Source organism: Rhinolophus hipposideros (assembly GCF_964194185.1).
Source record: "Rhinolophus hipposideros genome assembly, chromosome: 8".
NCBI classification, from domain to species: Eukaryota; Metazoa; Chordata; class Mammalia; order Chiroptera; family Rhinolophidae; genus Rhinolophus; species Rhinolophus hipposideros.
In genome coordinates, this window is record NC_138054.1 from 73,496,751 (window position 1) to 73,520,822 (window position 24,072).

The 24,072-nt window shown below is 38.8% G+C and overlaps 1 protein-coding gene across 16 annotated transcripts in view; it reads right to left on the reverse strand.

Moving 5' to 3' along the window:
- ZBTB8A (zinc finger and BTB domain containing 8A) overlaps nt 1-24,072 on the reverse strand; it is a 40,619-nt gene that overhangs the window by 9,240 nt on the left and 7,307 nt on the right. For 5 of the 16 annotated variants that reach the window (XM_081055661.1, XM_081055670.1, XM_081055662.1 and 2 more), the window contains 2 exons: nt 20,840-20,939; nt 485-1,308 (listed from right to left, as the gene is read on the reverse strand). In XM_081055661.1, coding sequence (XP_080911787.1) covers nt 485-1,307 — 823 coding nt within the window. In that variant the 5' untranslated portion in view covers nt 1,308; nt 20,840-20,939. Of the gene's footprint in view, nt 1-484; nt 1,309-2,098; nt 2,223-14,913; nt 14,994-19,700; nt 19,864-19,988; nt 20,102-20,839; nt 20,940-24,072 lie in introns of those variants that run through there. The other 11 variants (XM_081055663.1, XM_081055669.1, XM_081055674.1 and 8 more) reach the window with 5 other exon arrangements.

Below are 24,072 nucleotides of genomic sequence, written 5' to 3' on the forward strand. Positions count from 1 at the left end.
AAATTACGTATATCTTACTGAATTCAGATTTAGTCTAATTTCTTTTGGATATTGGATATGTGAACAATTGCAAATATGCATGGTTGCTCTATTTAACTTTTCTGTATAAAAATACTCCTTCCAAGTGAATACTCAGGGGGAAAAAAAAAACTTCTTAAAGTGAAATCATATGTCTTAGGGGTTGAATCATTTATAACTTTAAACATTTAATAGTAATCTAATCACCCACAGACAAAGGTTTGGAAAATGATGGGTTTTGACCCTTAGAACTCTATTGTTTTGACTGTCATTAAATTTATCCAATATACTTTTAATTTAAAAAATTTTAATTTGTTTTATGGAACAAATTTTATTAGAGAAGAATGACTTTTAAAAAAATCACTTGGTTCAACGGCTCATAACACCTGAAAGTAAGGGCATGTTAAGATAGACTTGACGGGAGTTACTGGACCCTGAGTGAGGGGACTGTTCTCTTTTCGGGTACCTGGAAAACTCCTTGACGTGACATCAGATCCCTGACCGTACTGATAGCCGACCGGAGTTGAGTCCACTTCAGCATCCACTTGTGCTTGTTCTTCAGATTGGGAAATGTGGCTGGAAGAATCAGATGTTCGTGCTTCTCGTTTGCTTGACTTATAGTGAGCAATTTCAGACGGCTGTGACAACCTCAAATGTTTGGACTTTTTAATGGAGTCTTTCCTTTGTTCATGCTTGGCCAAGGGTTGTTGAGTATTCCTTTGGGAGGCTGGATGGTAATTATACTTATTCCAAGATTTTCCACTTATTACAGCTGTTCCTTGATCTGGGCTTAGGTGAGAATGTGGAGAACTGCTTTCTTTTTGCCAGCTACCACTATACAAAGAGGAACGTTCTATACCATTAGAATTGGCATCTTTATCAGAGAGACTGAAATAGCGATCCTTTTCTTTCTCACTAATGTCTAATGAAGATTTAATAAAGGTCTTACACACACTAATGACATCAGTCATCTGAAGGAAGCTGGCAGCTGACATCACTTCTATGACATTCTGACCAGTAAGAGAGAGTTTGCCGGAATAGACGAAGTCCAGGATAACTGTAAAAGTGTCAGGGGAGAAAGCCTGAAATGTAGCTGTGGTTGGCTGACTTGTCTCCTTTGAATTCTGAGAAAGAAGCATTTTAAAGTAACCACTGCTAGCAAATAATACATTTCTATGTGCTTTGAAGACCTTGCCTTCAACTAGAATACTGCAATCACAAAACACATCTTGCCGGCGCTGCTCATTCAGTTGTTGCAGGAGGTGAGACTGATGAGAGGAGATCTCCATTCTGAAGAGGAAAAGACACGTGTGGTTACCAACCACGAAGTAACATTGTTTTTCTAAGATGAGTCAACAAAAATAACGGAAAACACTTTCTTTTTAGAGACCACAGTCTCCAAGACACAGAGGATAATAGATTTCAGGATATCGTTTAATATTGTGTTATTAGTTAGTAGATTTTTAGACAATTATGTGTTCAGTCAGCAAACTTCAAGCATCTTCTATAAATCAGGCCTTCTGCTATATGCTGAACTAAACAGGCTTGATATTTGCCTTCATGTAGTTTTCCATCTAGAAAGGTATCAGGCATTACACAAATATTCATATGAAGTAATAAATGACAAGTTAAGTGCTAAGACAGGAAGAGGATGCTATCAGGAGTATCAAAGGGTAAACTAGTTTAGATTGGGATGGAGAGGGTTAGGGAATCTCTCTGATAAGTAACATATAAGCTGAGACGTCAAGGGTGACCAGGAATTAGCCAGGTGAAGAACGAAGGGAAAAATATTTCTGATTCTACCAAAATGGTGGTCTGGAGAGTGCTGAAACTTTCCTGCTACAAATTTCTAGAAATGCTGTCTAAAATTTAACCAAAGCTTTTTAAATGTATGGCTGGGCTTGCAAGAAAGAATAAGAAATCCATAGATGCCAGAAGTGGAGAGAAAGCAGAGCTGGAACAGCAACGTGGGCTCAGGTTTTTATCAGTAACGGAAGTTGGAACCTTCTAAGGAGCACAACCTTAATGAAAAGGGACAAGTACACTTTGCCCATAAATCCAAGGAAAAGATCAAGTTTACCTTTGCAGGGCCTTGGTTGCGATAAAACAAACTGTCCCTAGGTGAGATATCAAACCCAAGGTTGTGCCTGGTGAAGTTCCGGAGTCCAAATTTATTTTACCTGCTTGGTGTGGGAAACCTCGAGCTGAAAAATTAACGAAAATTAGTCCTGGGCTGCTGGTGCCCATGGGTCATCTTGCAGAAACAAATGCAAAACTGCTAAGGAAGGATGCTCTCAGAACCCAAGCCCAGTGGGAAATAAGCTCTGCTTAAGCTGAACTCAAAATCAGTCTCCTCTTTATACCAAGTGGATCATTTCCAATATCGTACTACCAGGATGTCTAATATCTCCTGTGGTAAAAATCAAACAAACAAGCAAACAAAACCTCCGCTTCATTTCACATCTGCCTCTAGCTACTACTCCATTTCTCTGCTCCCTTTCCACAAAATTCATTGAAAAGAGTTTTTTGGTTTTTTTATTTGCTGTCTTCACTTACTTCTCCTGCTGTTCTTTGTCAAACCCATTCTAATCAGGTTTTCATCCCCATCCATCACAAGCATTTAAAAAAAACACACAATCACTCATAACTTGCATATTGTTAAACCCAATGGTTATTTCTTTGTCCTCATTTTACTGACATAGTACATGACTTCCTTCATCCTGAAACACTTTCTTCACCTGACTGTCAGGACACAATTCCTTCATGGTTCTCCTGACCACTCCTTTTCAGTCTCCTTTGCTGGTTCTTCCTTTTCCTAATCTCTAAACTGTGGGATTGAGGACACGCTACCCCAAAATAGGGCACCTTGGCATATTCAGTATTTTGAACTGAAGGAGTTCGAGAAAACAGCAGAAGCAGGGAGATCACTCTGACACCCCTCACCCTTCTCCCCTGCAATAGGTCATAAAATGCTCGTGTGAGGGGTGCCCTCCCTACACCCAGAGGAAAGGCACCTCCTTATCTCAGAAGAAGGGATACTGACAAGAATCTGAACCAACAAGCTTTGCTGAATTTCCCCGTTAAGGTGCCATATTCCCCCACGATGGTCCACACTTCATCAAACCTAGCATAAATATATTCAGGTTTAACTATTTCTTCATTTCACATAAGACTTATGTTAAGGAAATCTGTATGACTTTTTCCCGTTAATCTGGTTTTGTCAGTTTAATTTTTAGATCCAGCCAGGAAGAGGGTCAAAGAAAATTTTTTCTTCCTTACAACTGGAATGTCCCAGGCTGTGGGGCTCAGATTTCCTCTCCTCTACCTATATCATACCCGAGGTGAGCCTGCCCAGTCTCAGAGTTTTAAATACCACCCTCCAGTTTGTGACTCACAGATTTATATAACTAGTCCCCGACCTGTTCCCTGAACCTTAGACTCATATCTGTTTACCTGCATCTCTGCTTAGATGCTTGCTGGGCATCATGAGCTCAACAAATTCAAAATCATATTCTTCATTCATCCTCATCTTAAACCTGTCTTTCCTACAATATTATCCATCTCAGGAAATGGTAACTCCATTCCAGTTGTTTAGACTCATATCTGTTTACCTGCATCTCTGCTTAGATGCTTGCTGGGCATCATGAGCTCAACAAATTCAAAATCATATTCTTCATTCATCCTCATCTTAAACCTGTCTTTCCTACAATATTATCCATCTCAGGAAATGGTAACTCCATTCCAGTTGTTTAGACTAAAAATATTAAGAGCCATCTTTGACTCCATGTTGTCGGCTTCATATTAAAAACAAATCCAAAATCCTTACTCCTTCTCTCCACTACTGCTGTTACCACCTTTATGCAAGTCACCACCGTCTATCATCAAGGGCCTCTTAATTAGTCTCCTTGCAACTTCCACCTAGTCTGAATGCAGCAACCAGAGTGACCCTTCTAAAACTTAAGTGAAATCATGTTACTCCTCTGTGCAATACCCTCCAATGGTTCCCCATCCAACTCCAAAGTTCTTCTCATGACCTAAGAGGCCCTACGTGACCCACTCCAGGTCCCTCTCTACCCTCATCACCTCTGCTCTACCCTCACACATTGCATTCCAGCGACAAGGACCTCTGCTCGTTCCTGAACATTCCAGGCATGTTCCTGCCATGCAGCCTTCGCACTAGCTGTTCCCTCTGCTTGGAAAGTCTTCTCCCAGATACACACATAGCTCACAATCTCACATCTTTCAAGTCTCTTATCAGAGATGCTTCCCTTTACCATCCTACACAAGCAGCCCCTCTCCCTCTCTATCCCCTTACTTGTGAATTGCCTATTTTCTCCTACTAGAATTTAAGGTCCAAAGGAGCAGAAACTTTGCCTGTTTTGTTTACTTATATACTCCCAGCTCCTCGAACAGCACTTGAGCACACAGTTGATGCTCAATGTTGTTAAATGAATAAATGAAAAATAAAAAATGTTAAAACATAGAAGGAAATCACTCTTTATACAGAAGAATGAGCAGGCACAGAAACAGGAGAATAAGAAACCCAAGAGTTTCAGAAAATACAATCAAAACCTGATAGTGTGTTTAAAATGGTCAAAGAGATAACAGTTGTTATAGACCAGAATATAGTTATAAGCAGAGACCCTGGAGCCAGGTAGCTTGATTTGGAATTCTACCTCCCCTGTACACTGTAGACCAGTCAAGTTATCACATAAAATTAACCATCACACCTCTCCAGCAGATAGTTATTCTCCTTTTGTAAATGAGCTTTTGGAATGCTACCAGGCCCTCTTGATGCTGACTATGGGACACCAAGTGGCCATGTCTGAGTTGCCTATCCTGGGTGTCACTAATGCACCCAATTATACATCTGGGAATGTGCACCAGCAATCCATCATCAAGAGCAAGTATTGTGTACAAGGTTAGACTGAACAGGTCCTGAATCCACAAATAATTTCATGAGCAAGTAGCACAGTTCCCACAGCACCTACTCTAGTACATTCCTGCCCTTCTTCAACTCACACATATGGTCCCATGGTGAGTTCCCTAAAATTGGATGATTGAGGATGAAAAAGTGAAGGTTTGACTTAGACATAATTCTGCACAATATGCTGGTATCAGCTGGAAGTGGATGGCTGAAATATCACAACTCTATAATCAGGAATATCTCTGAGAGGCAATAGGAAGGGAAACACCCCAGTGGGCATCTGGTTGTCCACTTTGCATGGACACAGAGACAGATACAAATATGGATTTTACCCTGATTCATGGCTAACAAGTTGGCCAAATGCTCAAGGATTCAGAAAGGACCAGACAGAAGCACTGGTGACAAAAAGGCAGACGGGGAAGGGGCAGGTGTATGAGGTGTACCCTCTTGGAATGGGCACAGGGTATGAGGTTTTAGTATCTCATGTGAATGCTTAATAAAGGGTACTAACTGCTGAGGAGGCTCTCAGAAATCAGGCAGACAGATGACCTGTTCTGTGGATGTCAGCTGGCCTTCTTCCCTACCCATCATGTACTCCATCACCGAGAAGCAGTTAGCTTGATAAAATGGTGGAATAACCAACTGAATATTCCATTATGGCCCTATCTGAACGATGATACCCACAGAGATTGGGGTGCTATCGAAATGGATGTGGTACATGCTTTTAACCACTACCATAAGATGATGCTACTTTTTCCCCATAAATAGAATACTAATTTCTAGAGAGAAAAAAATAAGTGGAAGTGCCTCCTTTTGCTTTTACCTCTAATACCCCACCTACAGAATTTTTGCTTTCTGTCTCTGCAGAGGTCTTAGTTGCCAAGACAGGAATACTTCTACCAGGGAAACACTGCATGGTTCCATTAAATTACATTGTCACTGACCTAAAGAAGAATTAACATCACCCATTTTCTTTGTATGAAGGAAAGTTGCATATTGTAAGGCAGACATGAATTTGTTTAGAATTTTAAATATGGGAAGAGTGGGGGTGTGTTGATGCCAAGCAGCCAAAGGGTAAATAAACCATGCTGGTCATTTACCTGTTGTCTCTGAGTTCAACACACTCCACACTCTGCTCTATTCTCTACTAATGGAATTGGAATTCTGCAAATGATATTTCCCAGGCTTCCTTCCTTGCAGCTGGCTTCCTGTTAGATTCTATCAGTAGAAGGCACTAACAGCAGATCAGAAAAAAAGAAAAAGAAGTTTTGGGCAGTGGGAATGCAGCAATTGATGGCTGTTAGTGTAGTGACAGCAGGGATGGACTCCAGTAGCCTTTCCATGCTTTGGACTTTCCATCTCTGATAGAAGTGGTACCTCCTTGGCAGGTCCAGAACTGACTGTGACAGTAATTCCAACTGCACAGACTTGTGGGCTCCAGCTCGGGGTCTCTGACTAGAACGCTGCTTCTAGCTCCCCGGCCCTTTTTTTCACTTTTGTTGTTCCAACCCTTCTTAGACTTTTGGAACCAATTCATATATTAAATTCCCTCTTTGAAATACCCAGTGGTTTCGGTTTTCCTGAGTAGATCCTGACTGATAACATTTCTAGCATCAAAAAGAGATACATCAGCTAAGAAAAGGATCTATCTATCCTGAGACTTGACCTTCTGGACAAATGAAATACAATCTTCCCTCTCAGCATCTCTCTTACCTTTTACTTCTTATAAACAATCATAGTCAATTAGAAACTGCATTTATTCTGCTGCTGTTATTGATGGTATTTTGTTTTTGTCATTAACTTTTTAAACAAAAATGTTAACACTCACCAAAGCAGGGTAGGTAATATAAGGGATGTTCATGTATTTATTACCCAGCTTGCACATTGACCGATTTTGCCAGTTTTGTGTCTTCTATCTGCCTCCATGTTTCCCCCCAGAATATTTAAAAATAAAATCGCAGGCGTCAAGTCATTTCACCCCTATTTCAGGGGTACGTTTTACACGAGCCTCCTTCCTTTTCTGTTATCCTAGTCGGAACTCCGTTGTCTCCTGCCTGCATAGCATCCCTTTCCCTTCCTCAGCATAGTCTTCTTTTTCTTTTGGGAACTGCCTTCCACAATTTGGTGGTGCTGCTCGTCCTTTGGCCTCCTGAACTCCATGGGAACATGAGCCAGACGGGTCAGTCTGAGTCTTTCTTTGGGGCGTGCCATGGAACCTAAGAATGAAGGTCTTGCTATATGAGAGCATAGGCCTTAAGGATCCTATATGCCTAGACCTACAAAAAGTTATCTTCAGCAAGCGGGAAAGCCCACCTACGAATGATGCTAACACAAAAGACAGCCAGACAAAACGGTTTTGGAGAGAATCCTAATGAGATTATTTTAATTCTCAGATTTAGCTGTACCTAAAGCCAACGCTCCCTCTGGATTTTCAGTTATATAAGCCAACAAATTTACTTTTCTGCTTAAATTTAAGTTGGATTTCTATCATGTGTCACCATGAGTCATTCATTCCTAATTTCTGACGCTCTCCATAGCCCACTCAAGAATACTCTATTCATCAGGGAGAACATTTTTATAAATGGGAACACTAATGGAACCAGTACAATTAAGGTCATCATATCACTAAAACATAGTTTCTAATGTTGCTATATTGCAGTTTTTATTCCCCTTCATATTCCTTGAAGTCCTGGCATGTTTCCTGGCAAAGTTGCTGTCAACTTTGTTCATTCAGATAGTTGTGAGTCATTTCTTCTCAGGCTATAATAACTTAATGATACTTTTCATGATCTCAGTTTTGTTTAGTACTTATATAGTAACTTTAGCCTTAACATTTGCACCTGTGAGAAGTCACGATCGATCAAAATCATTCAGCAGAACATGAAATAATGACAGAAAGTGAGACCACGGCCAAGAAACACAAATAGATTAGTGAGGCCTCTCAAACTCAAGAACACACAAGCTGCTAAATCAGCTCTCATTAGTGCCACCTTTATTGAGCTGTCTGAGCAGTTATTTTTAAAATGCATTACTGTAGTTCAGCACTGTATCAAAATTATAAATATAAACATAGATAAAGAAGAGCAGTATAATAGATTAGTGCTCAAGGAGCCACGTCTGTAATAAAACTTCTTCCATGTTTAATGGAATCCAGCTTCTAGCTAATGCTGGCTTTCAAAATTACAAACCTCTTAGAAATTTTTATATAAAAAAGACCGAATCACTTGGCTAGAGATTGGGGTCTTCATATTCTCATTACGCACCCAAAGACGCAGCATGGTCCTTGTATGACCACGTCTCCAGAGCACAGACAAACCAGGGATGCTATGCTAACAGAGATGGACTATACTCAGGGTTACGGCATACAACTGCCAAAACAAGACACCTGGGAATATTACTAGAGAAGCACCCCGCAGTCCCCAATCCCTTCCTACTATCATATCCTTGCAGTTAAAATCTAACAATTCCTCTATTCTCATTTGAAACATGGTAGTAGTTCATAACTTTACAATTTTTTGCTATTATAAATAATGGTGCAACAAGTACCTTTGCACATGGATCCTTAAGCACTTGTTAAATAATTTGATTCCTAGAAGTAGAGTTGCTAAGCAGGTACAGAATACCTTCCCAAAGCATGATGTCAACTTATATCTTTACCAACACCATACGAATAGTGCCCTTTTCCTCTAACACTTTTATTAGCTCTGGATACTATCTCTTTAAAATGCTTTCCCATCTACCCTTAGGGAAAACTACCAGGAAAATATAAACACTATTATTTAATATTGTCCTGAAAGTACTAGCCAATGAATTAGGCAAGGTAATTAAATATGAAGTATGAATATTGCAAAGAATGAAGCAGTTATTGTTATTGTAAATGATATTATATATCTTTAAAATGCAAAAGTAAACTTAGAAAACTCTTAAAGTAAAATTCTTGGGCTGTTGCCATGTTGGAGTAACTAGTATTAGACTTGGCCTTCTGCTATAAACAATTAGAAGACTGGATGAAATACATGAAGAAACTGTTTTCAGACAATGAAAACAGGGAAAGTGGGACTGTGATTTCTGAGAGAAGGGAATAAGGTAAGCCTATTATCACTTTGGCTTTCTGAATTCAAAACGAGGAAATGATCCGTGGTTGAGCAGACAGAGTTGGTGTTCTGGAAGGCTAAGATGCCTGGAGTTGTGGGCACAGTACTAGAAGAGGCAACTACACAGGCAAAGAGTGCAATGAATCTGCGTAGGACTGCTCTACAGTCTGTGCTAAACACTAACATGTACATGTGGAGGGTGAAATTCCGAGAGTATGGGTAAGGAACTATTGGAGAACTGTGAGCAGAAAAATTCCCAGGGCTCACATAAGGTTGGGAGACATTTAAGTTTGGAGCAGCCATAGGAAAGATTCTTTGCTGAACACCCAGGACATTTAGTACAGACGCCTGAAGAGTAACACCTACATGGTAGGAATAAACTAACTCAACAGTAAAGATCACTCTAGAACTGCCCCCAAACTCAAAAACAAGTCTCAAAATCATCAAGATGAGGGGCGGCCAGTTAGCTCAGTTATTAGAGTGCGGTGCTCTTAACAAGGTTGCCAGTTTGACCCCCATATGGGCCACTGTGAGCTACGCCCTCCACAACTAGATTGAAACAACTACTTGACTTGGAGCTGATGGGTCCTGGAAAAACACTTAAAATAAATAAAAGTTTTTTAAAAAATCATCAAAATGATCCACTAGCAACTTAACTAACAAGTAACCCAAAATTCAAGTCTTCAAAGAAAGACAACAAAATTCAGACACTCAAAAACATGTACTTCAAGGTCCATCCTTTCATCAAAAATTACTAGACATGTGAAAAAGTGGAAAAAAACCAAAACAGTCACCCTAAAATCAGAAGAAAAATTAGTCAATAGAAACCTACCCAGAGATGAAGGAGATGCTGGACTTGGCAAATAAATATGTAAAAACAGTTATTATACACATAATCAAAGATTTTTTTAAATGAACATACTGAAATAGAAAATACAAAATTTCTAGAAACAAAAAAATACAATATCTGGAGCCGGCCCGGTGGCTCAGGCGGTTAGAGCTCCATGCTCCTAACTCCGAAGGCTGCCAGTTCGATTCCCACATGGGCCAATAGGCTCTCAACCACAAAGTTGCCGGTTCAACTCCTCGACCAACAAGGGATGGTGGGCTGCGCCCCCTGCAACCAGCAACGGCCACTGGACCTGGAGCTGAGCTACACCCTCCACAACTAAGCCTGAAAGGACAACGACTTGACTTGGAAAAAAGTCCTGGAAGTACACACTGTTCCCCAATAAAGTCCTGTTCCCGTTCCCCAATAAAAAAAATCTTTAAAAAATAAATAAATAAATAAATAAATAAATAAATAAAATATATAATACCTGCAATTTAAAAATGCATTAGATGAGCTTAATAACAGATTATAAACTTATTAACTGCAGAAGAATAATCCATGAATGTGAAGATATAGCAATGGAAACTATGATGTGAAGAAAAAAAAGACAAAAAAACAACAGAGGCTTAGTGACATATGGAACATCAAATGGCCTGATATGTCTGTAACTGAAGTTCCAGAAAAGGGGAATTAGGGGCAGAAAAAATATTTGAAGAAAAGAGAAACAAATATACTGCTTTAAGGTCCTTACACTATATGTCAGAGGTTTGCAAACTTTTCCTGTAAAAAGGTCAGATAACTAATGTTTTAGGTTTTGTAGGCTAGTGGGCTCTGTTGCAACTCAACTCTGCCCTTGTAGCACAAAACATGCCACAAGCCATATGTAAATGAATGACTGTAGTTGTGTTTGTGTTCCACTAAAACTTTATTTACAACAGCAGGTCATGATCCAGATTTGGCCTGAAAGCAATAGTTTGCCAACCCCTGCCATATATGAAATGGTATAATATATGATTAAGTAGTAAGTGAAATGCATATTTGCGATGAGGGAAAACGCATATTGTCAAACCTCTAGGGCAATCACTAAATATAAAACAAAGAGATTAAACTCATAAGGCAATAGTGGAGACAGAATACTAAAAATTACTCAATATTCTTTTACTGAGGCAGGATAAGGAAAAGGCAGGAAATGAGGGGGAAAGGAACAAAAAAACAGATGGCATAAATAGAAAACATAGCAAGATGATACACTTAAATCCAACTATACTGATAATTTTATTAAATGCAAACAGCCTGAATTCCATTTAAAAAGATTATCAGAGCTGATGAAAAATGAAGAGTCAAATATATGCTGTCTACAAGAAATGCACTTTAGGCTAGCAATAAATGGGGGCTAGCAAGAAGATGGTGACTAAGCTAGCAAGAGCGGATTGCAGAGAGGCAGATGCCGCAGGCGAGGACATAGTGCATTCATAGATGCTCCATGCTATCCAGGGAATGTAACCCAAAAGCAACAAATACAAGGCCAGCCACTCCCCCTCACAACCCGCACCCCAAAAAAGAAAAAGAAAAAAAAAGAAAAAAGAAAAAAAGAAATGCATTTTAAATCTAAAGATAAATTATGTTAAAAGTAAATAGATGTTAAAAAGTATGACACGAAAACATTAAATACAAGAGAGCTGGAATGGTTATATTAATATTAGACAAAGTCAGCTCAAAATAACACAAGAGCTAAAAAGTTATTTTATAATGATAAAAGGATTAATTCATCAAGAAAATATAACAACCATAAGTACCTATGAACCCAAAATACATAAAGCAAAAATTGGCAGAAGTGAAAAGAGAAATACTAAAATTCATAATTATTATTGTGTATTTCAACACTCCTCTCTCAGTAATTGATAGAAGAAATGGACAGAAAAATTAATAAGGGTATAAAACACTTGATCAACACTATCAACCAACTTAACCAAATTTACAGAGATAGAACACTACACACCAACAGTAAAATATGCATTCTTTTTAAGTGCGTATCCAGCATTCACTAAGAGAGACCATAGGCTGGGCCATAAAACAAGTTTTTAACATATTTAAAGGATTGAAATCAAACAGAATATGCTCTCTGACCACATGGAATTAAATTAGAAGTCAGTAACAAATAAAAATCCCCTAAAATTTGGAAATTAAAGATTAAACTTCTAACTAACCTATGTGTAAAAGGGATCACAAGAGATATTAGAAAATGTTTTGAACTGCATGAAAACACAACATATCAAAATTTGTTGTTTGTGGCTAAAGCAATGTTTAGAGGGAAATGTATAACTTTTAATGCTTATATTAAACAAGGAAAAAGTTCTAAAAATCAATGAGTTGTTTCTACCTAAGAAGATAGGAAAAAGATCAAATTAAACTATGTAAGAAGAAGGAAGGAAATAATAAAGATCAGAAATGACTGAAACAAATTGAGCAAATGAAAAATAAATTAAACCAAAAGCTGGTTCTCTGTATCAATATCAATAAATTGATCACTAGCAATAAAATCGATATCAATATCAATAAGTGATCAACCTCTAGCTAGATCAATCAAGAAAAAAGAAAAAAAAGACACAAATTACCAGTATCTAGAAGAGGAAAATATCACTACAGAACCTATAGACATTAAAAGAATAAAAACAAATATTATAAACAACTCTTTGTCAATACATTCAGCAACACAGATAAAATGAAGAAATTCCTTAAAAGATATAATCAAAACTGATATAAAAATAAAAATTATAAACAGCTATACAACAATTAAAGAAACTGAATATACAAAATTAAAAAGTTGAAAATATAATTTTTAAATCTGCCCACAAAGAAAACTCCAGGCCCAAATGGCTTCAGTGTTAAATTCTATTAGACATTTAAGGAAGACATAATAAACATCCTATACACTCAGAGAATAGAGGAGGAAAACTTCCCAACTCATTTTATGAGGCCAGTAATACTCTGAAACCTACACTAAAGACATTATTAAAAAACGACAGAGTAATATCCCTTGTAAATAGATACAAAATTCCTTAACATTGTATTAGCAAATCAAATATATTAAAACATAATAGAGGTGGCCAGTTAGCTCAGTTGCTTAGAGCATGATGCTCACACCAGGGTGGCTGATTCAATCTCTGCATAAGCCACTGAGAGCTGCGCCCTCCACAACTAGATTGAAACAACTACTTGACTTGGAGCTAATGGGTCCTGGAAAAACACACTTAAAATAAATAAGTTTAAAATAATAATAACAATAATAACAATAATGGTTTATCCTAGGAATACACGATGTTTAACAGCCGAAAATGAATACAATTCACCGTATTAATAGAATAAATAAGAAAAGAAAATAAGATACCTCAACAGACGCTAAAAAATTAATCATACATGATTAAAAGCTCTAGCAAAATGGCAATAAAAGGAACTCCCTCAGCTTCATAAAGGGCATCTCCAAAAAGCAAAGCTTGAATGCTTTCCCCCCTAAGATAGGGAACAGGGAAAAGATAAGTGCTCTCACCACTTCTATTCAACATTGTCCTGGACGTCTTGATCAGTGCAATAAGAGATGACAAAGAAATCAAAGGCATAGAGAATTGAAAGGAAGAAGAAAAACTGTCATTGTTTACAGATGACATGATCACATATATAAAAATCCCAAGAGATCTACAAAGACTCTTCTAGAACTAATAACTGAATTTAACAAGGCAACAGGATACAGGCCAACATATGAAAATTGATTCTATTTCTATAAGTTAGTAATGAGCAATAGGAAAATGAATTCTAAAAAACAATGCATTCATAAGAACATCAAAAACATGAAACACTTAGGGATTGATTTAACAAAATATGTGCGAAATATGTACTGGAAACTATAAAACAACTGAAGGAAATGTTAAAAGACCTAAATAAATGGAGAGACAGGCCAGGTACACGAATTAGAAGACTGAAACAATTACTACGTAAGTCAATTCTATTCAAATTGGCCTAGGGAATCAATGTAATCTCAATCAAAATCAAACAAGCTTCGTTTTGTAGAAGTTACCAAGCTGATTCTAAAATTTATAGGAAATGCAATGTACCTAGAATAGCCAAGCCAATATTTAAAAAGAAGTGTACATTGGGAACTTTTACCATACCTGCTTTCAAGACTTTCTATTATTGTTACACAGTATATGCAGCATTGGCATTTAGGATAGGCACATAGATCAATGGAAAGAAGAGAGTCCAGAAATAGATAAATATATTACCAATTGATTTTTTTAAGTCAGCTTCCTTTTATTGTATCCATTTTTTTTACAAAGCTAACACAGTAGTAATTCAATGGGGAAATATTAATATTTTCAAATAAATAGTGCCAGAACACCTGGATATCCATTACAGGAAAAAACAAAATGAATCCTGACCCTTATACCATATACAAATTTTAACTCAAAATGGATCATAGAACTACATGTAAAAGTTAAACTGCTAGAAGAAAACATGGAGAAAATCTTTAGGATCTTGGGGTAGGCAAAGATTTCTTAGGATACAAAAAGCATGGACCATAAAGAAAAATTTGACAAATTCTGCTCTTTGAAAGATACCATTAAAGAAATGAAAAGCCACGGCATGAACTAGAATAAAACATTTGTAGTACACATATCTGACAAAAGACTTGTATCCACAATATAGAAAGACCTCAACTCAATAACAGCACTCACAACCCATTAGCAAACAATTTGAACAGACATTTCACAAAACATATACAAATTAGCACATGAAAAATGTTCAACATCATTAGCTATGGGGAAATGCAAATCAAAACCACAATGAAATGTCATTACACACCCAGTGTAATGGCTAAAACTAAAAAGAATTATAGCACCAAGTATTGGCAATGATGTGGAAAAACTGGATCTCATGCACTGTTGGTGGGAATATAAAATGGCACAATTACTTTGGAAAACTTTTTAGCAGTTCTAATAAAGTTAAATCTACTCTATGACCCAGCAATTCCATTCCTCAATATTTACCCAAGCAAAGTGAAAACATATGTCCACCAAAAGACTTGAGTGAGAATTTTCATAGCAGCTTCATTCATACTAGCCCCAAACTGGAAAGAAAATGTCCATCAATTGGTACATAGATAAACTGGAGTGCATTCATACTCTGGAATAGAACTGAGCAATAGAAAGGAACAAACCCCCCATACACACAGTGACATGAATTAATCTCAAAAGCATTAGCCTCAACAAAAGACCACCAGTCACAAAAGAGTACATACTGTGTGATTCCAGTTATGTGAAATTCTAAAACAGGCAAAACTAATCTATAGTGACAGAAAGGAGATTACTAGTTGCCTGGAGCTGGAAGTGAAACAAGGGGGCAGGGGGGTTACTACAAAAGGGTATAAGGGAAAAACAAGACCTGAGGGAAAGTTTGGGTGGTGGAAATGTTCCATATCTTATTTATGGTGATTGTTACAAATGCATATATGTCAAAACTCATTCAACTGTACTCTTAAAATGGGTGCATGTTATTGTATGTAAATTATACCTTAATAAAGTCAAGTAAATAAAACTAGAAACAAGAATTTAATAAGATGGCGAGTTACAAAATTAATAGACAAAAATGAATTCAGTCATGCACAGTTTAATGACAGGGCTATGTTCTGAGAAACGCGTCAGGAGGCGATTTCCTCATCGTGCGAGCCTCATACAATAGAGTGCACCGACACAAACCTAGGTGGTAGAGCCCACTACTCACCGAGGTAGATGGTATGGCCCATTGCTCAGGCTACAAACCTGAACAGCACGTTACTGCACTGAGTACTGCAGGCAACCCGAACACAAGGGTAAGTATTGGTGTATCTAAACACATCTAAGCACAGTAAAAATATGGCATAAAAGATTAAAAAATGGCACACCTCATAGGGCACTTACCATGACTGCGCTTGCAGGACTGGAAGTTGCTCTGCTGAGGCAGTGAGTGAGTGAGGAGTGAATGTGAAGGCCTAGGACGTTATTGTCCACCACTGTAGACTTATAAACACTGTACTTAGGCTACACTCAATTTATAAAACAACAGGAGATTAAGTCAAGCAGAAAAGAAAATGCCATCAAGAGACTAGGCAAACACGAGATGTATGAGGCTGCTGCCCGCATAACGTGCCATACTGTTTTACAGCAACATTTTTGTTATATGTGAGTAGAACGAGGACACTTTAAAAGAATGATAAAAGGTATCGATAGTAAGTACAGAAACCAGTAGCATAGTCGTTTATTATCACTGTCAGGTATAATGCACTGTACATAACTGTACGTGCCGCACTTGTATATGACAGGCAGTGCAGGTCTGTTTGTACCAGCATCACCACAAACACGCGAGTAATGCATTGCGCTACCATACGATGGCTAGGCGGTCACTAGGCCATAGGAATTTTTCAGCTCCATTACAATCTTACAGCTTTTTATCATCTACAAGAGGAATCCGTTAAAATGTGAGTCAGATCATATCATTCCTCTACATAAAATCTCCAATGGCTTCCATCTCAGAAAGAACTCAAAACTTTTTACCCTCATCGAAAAGGGCTTCAAGATCTCCTTCCCTCCAATCACCCCCACCCCCAGCTGTAACCTCCCTGGTTTTGACGTTTTCCATTGTGCCAACTCACACCTGAAGGCCCCCGTGTCAGGAACGCTCCTCACCCTGATCATCACATAACTTGTTCCTCGACATGGTACAAATCTTTGGTTCAGTGTCACCTCATCAGAGGTTATCTTGACAACCCCATCTGTAGTATGGGGAGTTTCTTTGATTACTTATAGCCAACAGCTATTGTCATGGGACCGATGTCATGTGAGGCGTAGTTTAGAAAACAGGAAAAAGGACTGAAAAGAAACATGACAGTTGTTTTCCAGAGGCAGTTATGTGGAAAAGGAAGTAGAATTATTCTTTTAGTGGCTCTAGTAGACTAGCCCTCTACACTGATCACTAGACTGTAAGCTCCACAAGGGCCAAGACTGTTTTGGTTACTTCAGTATCCCCAACACAGAGCACATGTCTGGCACATCGCTGCTCAGTCGGTATTTGTTGCATGAATGTTCAGTGTGGTTCTAAAAAGCAAAATAGAGAGGACTAAAGGGAAACAGATTTTAGTTCAATACAAAGAACAGCTTTTTAAAAATGAGAACTGAATGGGATTTTTTTGAGTTCAGGTGTCCTGATCTAGTGCCTTCATATGTATATGCAAGCTGAGGTTTGGAAAGTTCTAAGTCAATGGTTAACATACTGCTTGTTTCAATCCATTAGTGGATTTTGAAATCGATCTAGCGGGTCAACACTGGGATTTTAAATAACGTAAAATACTATTAAGAATACTAGTGCTATGAAAGTTGTAGGAATTCTCACATGAATTTTTGTTTCAGGTAGAAAGACAGATGAATGTGCAGAATCACAAGTATGTGTGTATTGGGGTCATGAGGTAAAATGTATTTCTTTCTGTGGGCTTTGGTTAAAAAAAAAAAAGAAAAAAGGAAACTACTGGGTTAAGCTGCTCAAATTCTGTGAAGAATTTTCCCCCTTGCGAAGTGACGCGTTCTATGTTGCTGTTGTCGCAGAGGTAGACCGTCACTAATTTAGGGTGATTGTGCTTGGGAGAGGTGGGACTCGATGATTTCTCAAGATTATTCCGACTTCCACACTCTTAAACTAGTTTGTTGTTAAATGTTATTCTACATATGTGTGTGTGTCTTACAATAAGATCCTGAAATAAATCAAGTTATAGCGTAAGATACCATTCTAAGGGGTTTTCGTGTATTTGTTTTTCAGTCACTCTCAAAATGATAGAAACTACTGGCTCCACTATATGTATTAATTGTTTTAGGTATATTTTGCTATTGAACATGTATACTTATGCTAGTTAGCCTTTTCTGGTTGTGAGGAGATTCCAGACAGAGAAATGAATTCTTTCTCCTAAAGAAGTACAGGTCAAGGCCTGGTTGGGGTAAGGGATTTGTCAACTATATATGGAAAAGAGCAAATAAAGAAAGAATTTCATTCTGCTTCTGAATAATTCTGTCGAAAACAGGCACTTTGCCTCATTTACTTAGACATCTGTGTTACATTTCCACTTAGCTAATAGAGCTCCGGCCTTAAAGTGGCCAAAGAAGAGCATTATGGTTACATCACAGCTTACAAAATAAAAATTCTAACGTATCAATCATACTAGAAAAGTAGTGAATATCCTGCCACAGTGATGGAGTAAGTATGGTAAAATCCCATTTATCTAGAATTCTTAAGAATGAATCATTCCAGTGGCACAATTTTCTAGGGAGTGGAAACTACTTAGTGCAATAAAGTTCTTTACAGCCCTAGGCTAAATAAGTCACAGAGGAGGTCACCAGATGGCAGGATAGGAGACTCCTGACTTTTCCTCCTCCCATGAACACCAAATACACAGCTACACACGGATCAATTCCCCTTGAGAGAAATCCAGAAACTAATTGAGTGACTCCTACCTATCGGATAACTGAGAAAATACCCATGTCCAAACAGGTAGGCAAGACTGAGACACACTCTTGCCATAAGACCCACCCCTGGCACAGGGCCTTACAATTGGGAGGGAACTCCTGATTCTCAGTTTCTCCCTAAGGAGCAAAGGTTTTGGACCACATAGGTAGCACCCCAACTTTTAAGGCTGCCACCTGAGGGATGGGTCCCCAAATCACCTAGCTGTAATAGCTCATGACTCCCACCGAACCACAGTAAATAAAAAGGCAGTTTTTAAACAGGTGCATAAGCACTTCCCATGGCTATCCACGACCCCACCACCACCTCGGCTCAGTGCAGAGGGAGCAGGCAAAAGCCTCCATCTCTCAGTTTCTCCCTGGAAAGGATCTGACTGCATATTCGCCCACTTGTTGCATGAGGCTCCAGTTTCTCCCTGATAGGGGCTAGTTTGCTAAAGTCCTGACTTAACCAGCTGCCACCTGAAGATCAGGCTTCTAATGAGCCTGCATGGGGAGCTAAAGGGGGAGGCAGTTAGTAGTCCTCCAGGAGCCTGAAAAGGTGCGCGGGCTGGGACACCTTTGGGACACTGACAGGTCATAGGACACCCGAATCTCCTGGGAACCACTAAGAACAAAGGTGGCAGCTTGGACAAACACAAAGGTTTGAGAAGCAATCAGGAGCTCAGGCGAGGCTGATTGACAAGGTTCATCTCCTACAAGAGGCCAGTCTGTCCAGCAATGAGTGTATTTTGACATTTAAACATTCACCGTATTATTTTATCACACCTTGTATATGGAAAGATGGCTATGATACATAGCTAAGGTTTTTAAAAAGCAAGGTATATATATACACACACATATATATGTATATATATATATTTTTTTTAAAAAAAAACAAAGCAAAAAATAAGCAGAAACTCTGGAAGGATGGATAAGAAACCTAGAACAGCGATAGCCAATTGGAGGTGAGGAGATGAGGTAGCATCTGGGAGACAGGGGACAAGGATGGGAGGCAGACTTTACACTGTACACTTTTAAGTATTTTTTGAGTTTCGAATAATATTAATATATTCAAAAATAAAAATTTGCAAAGTTTGTCAAACAAGTGGGTAAAATAGTAACTATCAGTCTTACATTTAGCCAAATCCAGGCTGTAATTCAAGACTAAGATATTCTGGGAACTCTGGGAGCAAATGATATTCTGTCTTTAGTTAAATCAAGATTCATGCGCTACATGAACAAGTAACAAGATGACATTCCATTCAGAAAAGTCAAGAGGTTGTATTTCTTGGGAGAAAAAGAGAACTAACCAATCTATTTCCAGGTGACCGAACTGTTACCCTCTGGCAATTGTCAATGTGGCTAGTGGCCTCAACACGATGATGATGGCAGGAATGGAAAAGAAGAAAAAGATGCAAAAGACTTAAATGGGAAATAAATCCATGGGTCTTGATAGCTGATTGGCTCTGGAAGCTAGAGAGATATAAAGAGAACACAGTGATTTTTAAAGCCGAGGTGTTTAGTTGCAACACTACCAGAAATTAGGAAGTCAGGAGGAAGTGGTTTAGAGGAAAAGCAATGACTTTGGTTTTAAGTACCTTGTGTTTGAGGGGAGTGGGAAATCAGGTAGAGATGTCCAGAGGGCCACTGGAAATGCTGATCTGAACTTCTGATGGGAAGTGAGGCTTGAAGATAGAAATGTGGGAGATATCTGCAAATGGAGATAAAGGGGCTCAGAGGGAACATGGGGGAGGATTGCCTATGATTGTGGTGCAGGATGGGGAAAAGAAGCCAGTGTTATAGACAGAGAATCAATTACAGGGAGAATCAGGAGAATACTGCAACACGTTAGCCACGGGGTGGGGTGGGGGGGATAGTTTCCAGAAGGGGTCAACACAGTGAGAAATGAAAGCGCCACAGGCAATAACAGTAGTGACATGCATTGTCTCCTTGAATCCCCCCCACAGCACCTATCAGGTAGATGGGATTATTATCCCCATTTTAGAGAAAGGGGTTAACCCAGACAGTGACTCCCAAGCTGGAGGATGTAACTGCTAGCTATACTCCTTCACCACCACGGCTGGGGGAGAGCCCATAGTAGTTCTACCACTAAATTAGCTATATGTCCACGGACAAGTAAATTTACCTTTCGGGGCTTAATTTCCTTCTCTGCTAATTGAAGGGATTGGTCTAGATAATCTCCAGCCCTTATGTAATATGAGGCTTTGATTAGGTAGAATGAAAGATACTAGAAAGGCAATGAATTAAAAATTTAGCAACAGGCAATGAGGAGACCTGGCCAAGAAGATCAGAATGTTGAATGTTTTATACAGTGAATTTTCAAGCAATAAATCTATTCTCTGATTTTTAAAATCTACAGTGGTAAAACTCTACTTTTTATCTGTGTATTTAAGTTAGGTATAGTATCAAGAATTAAAAATTTTCATACCTGGAAATGTATAAATGTTGCTCTTGAAACCCTGCTGAGTCACTTGAACGGAGTGAAAAAGGGAAGATTCCAAGTCAAACACTGTGTATGAAGGATTGTCCTGTAGAGAGAGAAAATAGTTATTTATAATATACTTTCGTAGTAAGAGGCAGAAACATCTGTTAAGGTACATAATAAATATTTACTTAAATTATATGGGAGCATTTATTAGGTATCATTTTTTAACATGTAAAAATAGATAATATGGCACAGATTATTAGTTAGCAGATATTTATTTCCTGAATCTTAATATTAAAATTTGCAAGAAGAGATTTCTAATATTAAAATATATAATGGCAAATTGAAAATAAACATACTTTTTTTTTAAACAGGGCATTTCCTTCTTTTTTTCCTTCTTAATTTTTATTGGGGAATATTGGGGAACAGCGTGTTTCTCCAGGACCCATCAGGTCCAAGTCAAGTTGCTGTCCTTCAATCTAGTTGTGGAGGGCACAGCTCAGCTCCAAGTCCAGTCGCCATTTTCAATCTAGTTGCAGGGGGTGCAGCCCACCATCCCATGCAGGAATTGAACCAGCAACCTTGTTGTTGAGAGCCCACACTCTAACCAACTGAGCCATCCGGCCACCCCAAATATACTTTTTAACTTTAATGATAAACTTCTTGAGACAACAGCCAGTCAAAGGCAGGCCAGCAGATGAGATACCAAGACAACAACAACGGTCCTATAACCCTTTTCCTGCCAGTGATATCCATATGATTTGCAAGAAAACCAAACAGAATAGCTTTAAAGATTAAACTTGAAAATTTTAACATTTCTTAAAAACTGTATGGTTAAGAGAGACGTGTGTGTGTGGGGGGAATCCTATTACATATGTTAAGAAAGCGCCACTACAGTCACCTACATCTTTTATAACTCTTATCTGATTTACCGGATTGAACCACAGTTTATACCACAATTTGTAACAGCAGTTGAACAACTCTTGCTAGAAAAAAATTTCAGTTTCTACTATATTCCAAACCTTTTTAATTACCACCACCACCACTAACAAAATCTGTTCCACTATTTCTTTTTTCATTGACCATGAAGTTTTGTTAACAGAGTAGGAAGCTTTAAGTCCATAGGCAGTGGAAAAATGACTTTGATGTTTTTTATAAACCAATCAATTAAGCTAAGAATTCCCACCAAATAATTTTGACTAAACTAATGGAATCACTTTTTTAAATAATATGCATTTTCTGATTATAAAAGTATTACATACTTACAGAAAATTTAGAGGATGCAAGCAAGTATAAAGAAGAAAACACATGATTCAACTACCCACTCATGAGGTCTGAATTTTGGCAACTTACAACCATTCAAAACACTGCTGACCTAGACGTTTACCAAAAAAGTTTTCAGCATCAAGCAATAGAGAAAATAGCCAAGATGATTTGAGTATTCCACAAAATGTAATGTGATCTCTTATGATTATATTTAAAAAAAAAAAAAAGTCCCACAGAGTCTCTATAGCTGGGAAGAATGGGAGAAATAAACAGAAATCTAAATGAAAAGACAAAAGCAAGCTGAGCAAAGGGGATGGAGGTGGGAAGCAGCAAACCTCTGACAGTGGGCTATCAACACTTTTTAAATGTCACATTTAAAGTACAGTGAAGAATAGAATTGGCGATGAAAGGCATGTTAAGAAACACCTGTCATTAAAACAGTAGGATCAAACTGAGGGGTAAACTAGGCCTTTGTAGTTGGAGGAACAAAATAATTTTTGAGAACAACTCGTTGCTACACCAAGAGCTCATCTATCTCCTGGCCCCAGTGAGCTAGGAGGGCACTCAGCAAAGGGTATTTACTCTAATAGCTTTAGCTTCACTATTTCAACAATGCCACTTAAGAGCTCACTAACTATAATTAGTACTGACCTGTGTATTAGGCCTGTGTAGTGACAAGCAAAAGTTAATTCTGTGGCTTTTGAAGAGAACTGATTTCTGAACCTAGTCTGTGCCCTAAACATCTGTACACACGTAACCACATGTCATTTTTAGGGATAATCACCAAGTTCTACCCTAGCAGATATTAGAGATTTGTGTCTTAACCCTCAGCATCCCTTTCTAACCTCCTTCTGGAAAATTAACAAACACATTTTTCCAGACTCCTGTATAATTAAGTTTCCCTATGTGAAAGGGGATCCATCCATTAGATGGTCTTCTGTGAGATTTGGAAGGCAGAAATGAGGCAGGAACCATCTTTCTGCTGTTTTGGCTGTAAATGCTGGCAAGTACATTTGTGGAAACATTGGGTTTTTCTGCAGCAGCTCTCCAGTGTCCAGAGCTTCATGGCTGTCAAGCGACAAGTTTGGTGGAGACAGCCATTACTAGTTGGTGGGTGCTGAGGAGCAGTTTCAAGGAAGCGATTTCTTGACCCTTGAATTGTAGCTAGCAATGCCACCAGGAACTCAGCAGTGCCAGAAGTTCCCTTCCCTGCAGGGCCTGTTTGGCAGTCTGGTTCTGGGAACCATTTCTGAAGGCCCAGCCTGGAGCCCACTCCTCCCAGCCCTTCCAATGATTTTGTAAGCATTCAATTCCCTTTAGTAAACAAATTAAAACACTAAAGTGGTTACTGTTTCCTGAAACTGGGCCCAGATGACATATTAGTACATCATTTGCCTCAAAATTTAAGTGGAAGGATGAGTAAATAGTCTGTCTGTGAGCAGCAGTATCGGGCAACATGCTGGGGGTAAAGGCTCTGGTATCACACTGCCTAGGTGCAAATTTTGCTTCTGCAACCCACTAACTGGATAACATGGGAAGTTAACTTCCTTGTGCCTCAGTTTCTTCATCTGTAAAATGGGAATAGTAATAATACCTATACTGGGGCAGGCACGCTGGCTCAGGTGGTTGGAGCTCCATGCTCCTAACTCCGAAAGCTGCCAGTTGGGATTCCCACATGGGCCGGTGGGCTCTCAACCACAAGGTTGCCAGTTCAATTCCTCGAGTCCTACAAGGGATGGTGGGCAGTGCCCCCTGCAACTAAGATTGAACACGACACTTTGAGCTGAGCTCCCGGATGGCTCAGTTGGTTGGAACGCATCCTTTCAACCACAAGGTTGCTGGTTCGACTCCCACAAGGGATGGTGGGCTGCGCCCCCTGCAACTAGCAATGGCAACTGGACCTGGAGCTGAGCTGCGCCCTCCACAACTAAGACTGAAAGGACAACAACCTGACTTGGAAAAAAGTCCTG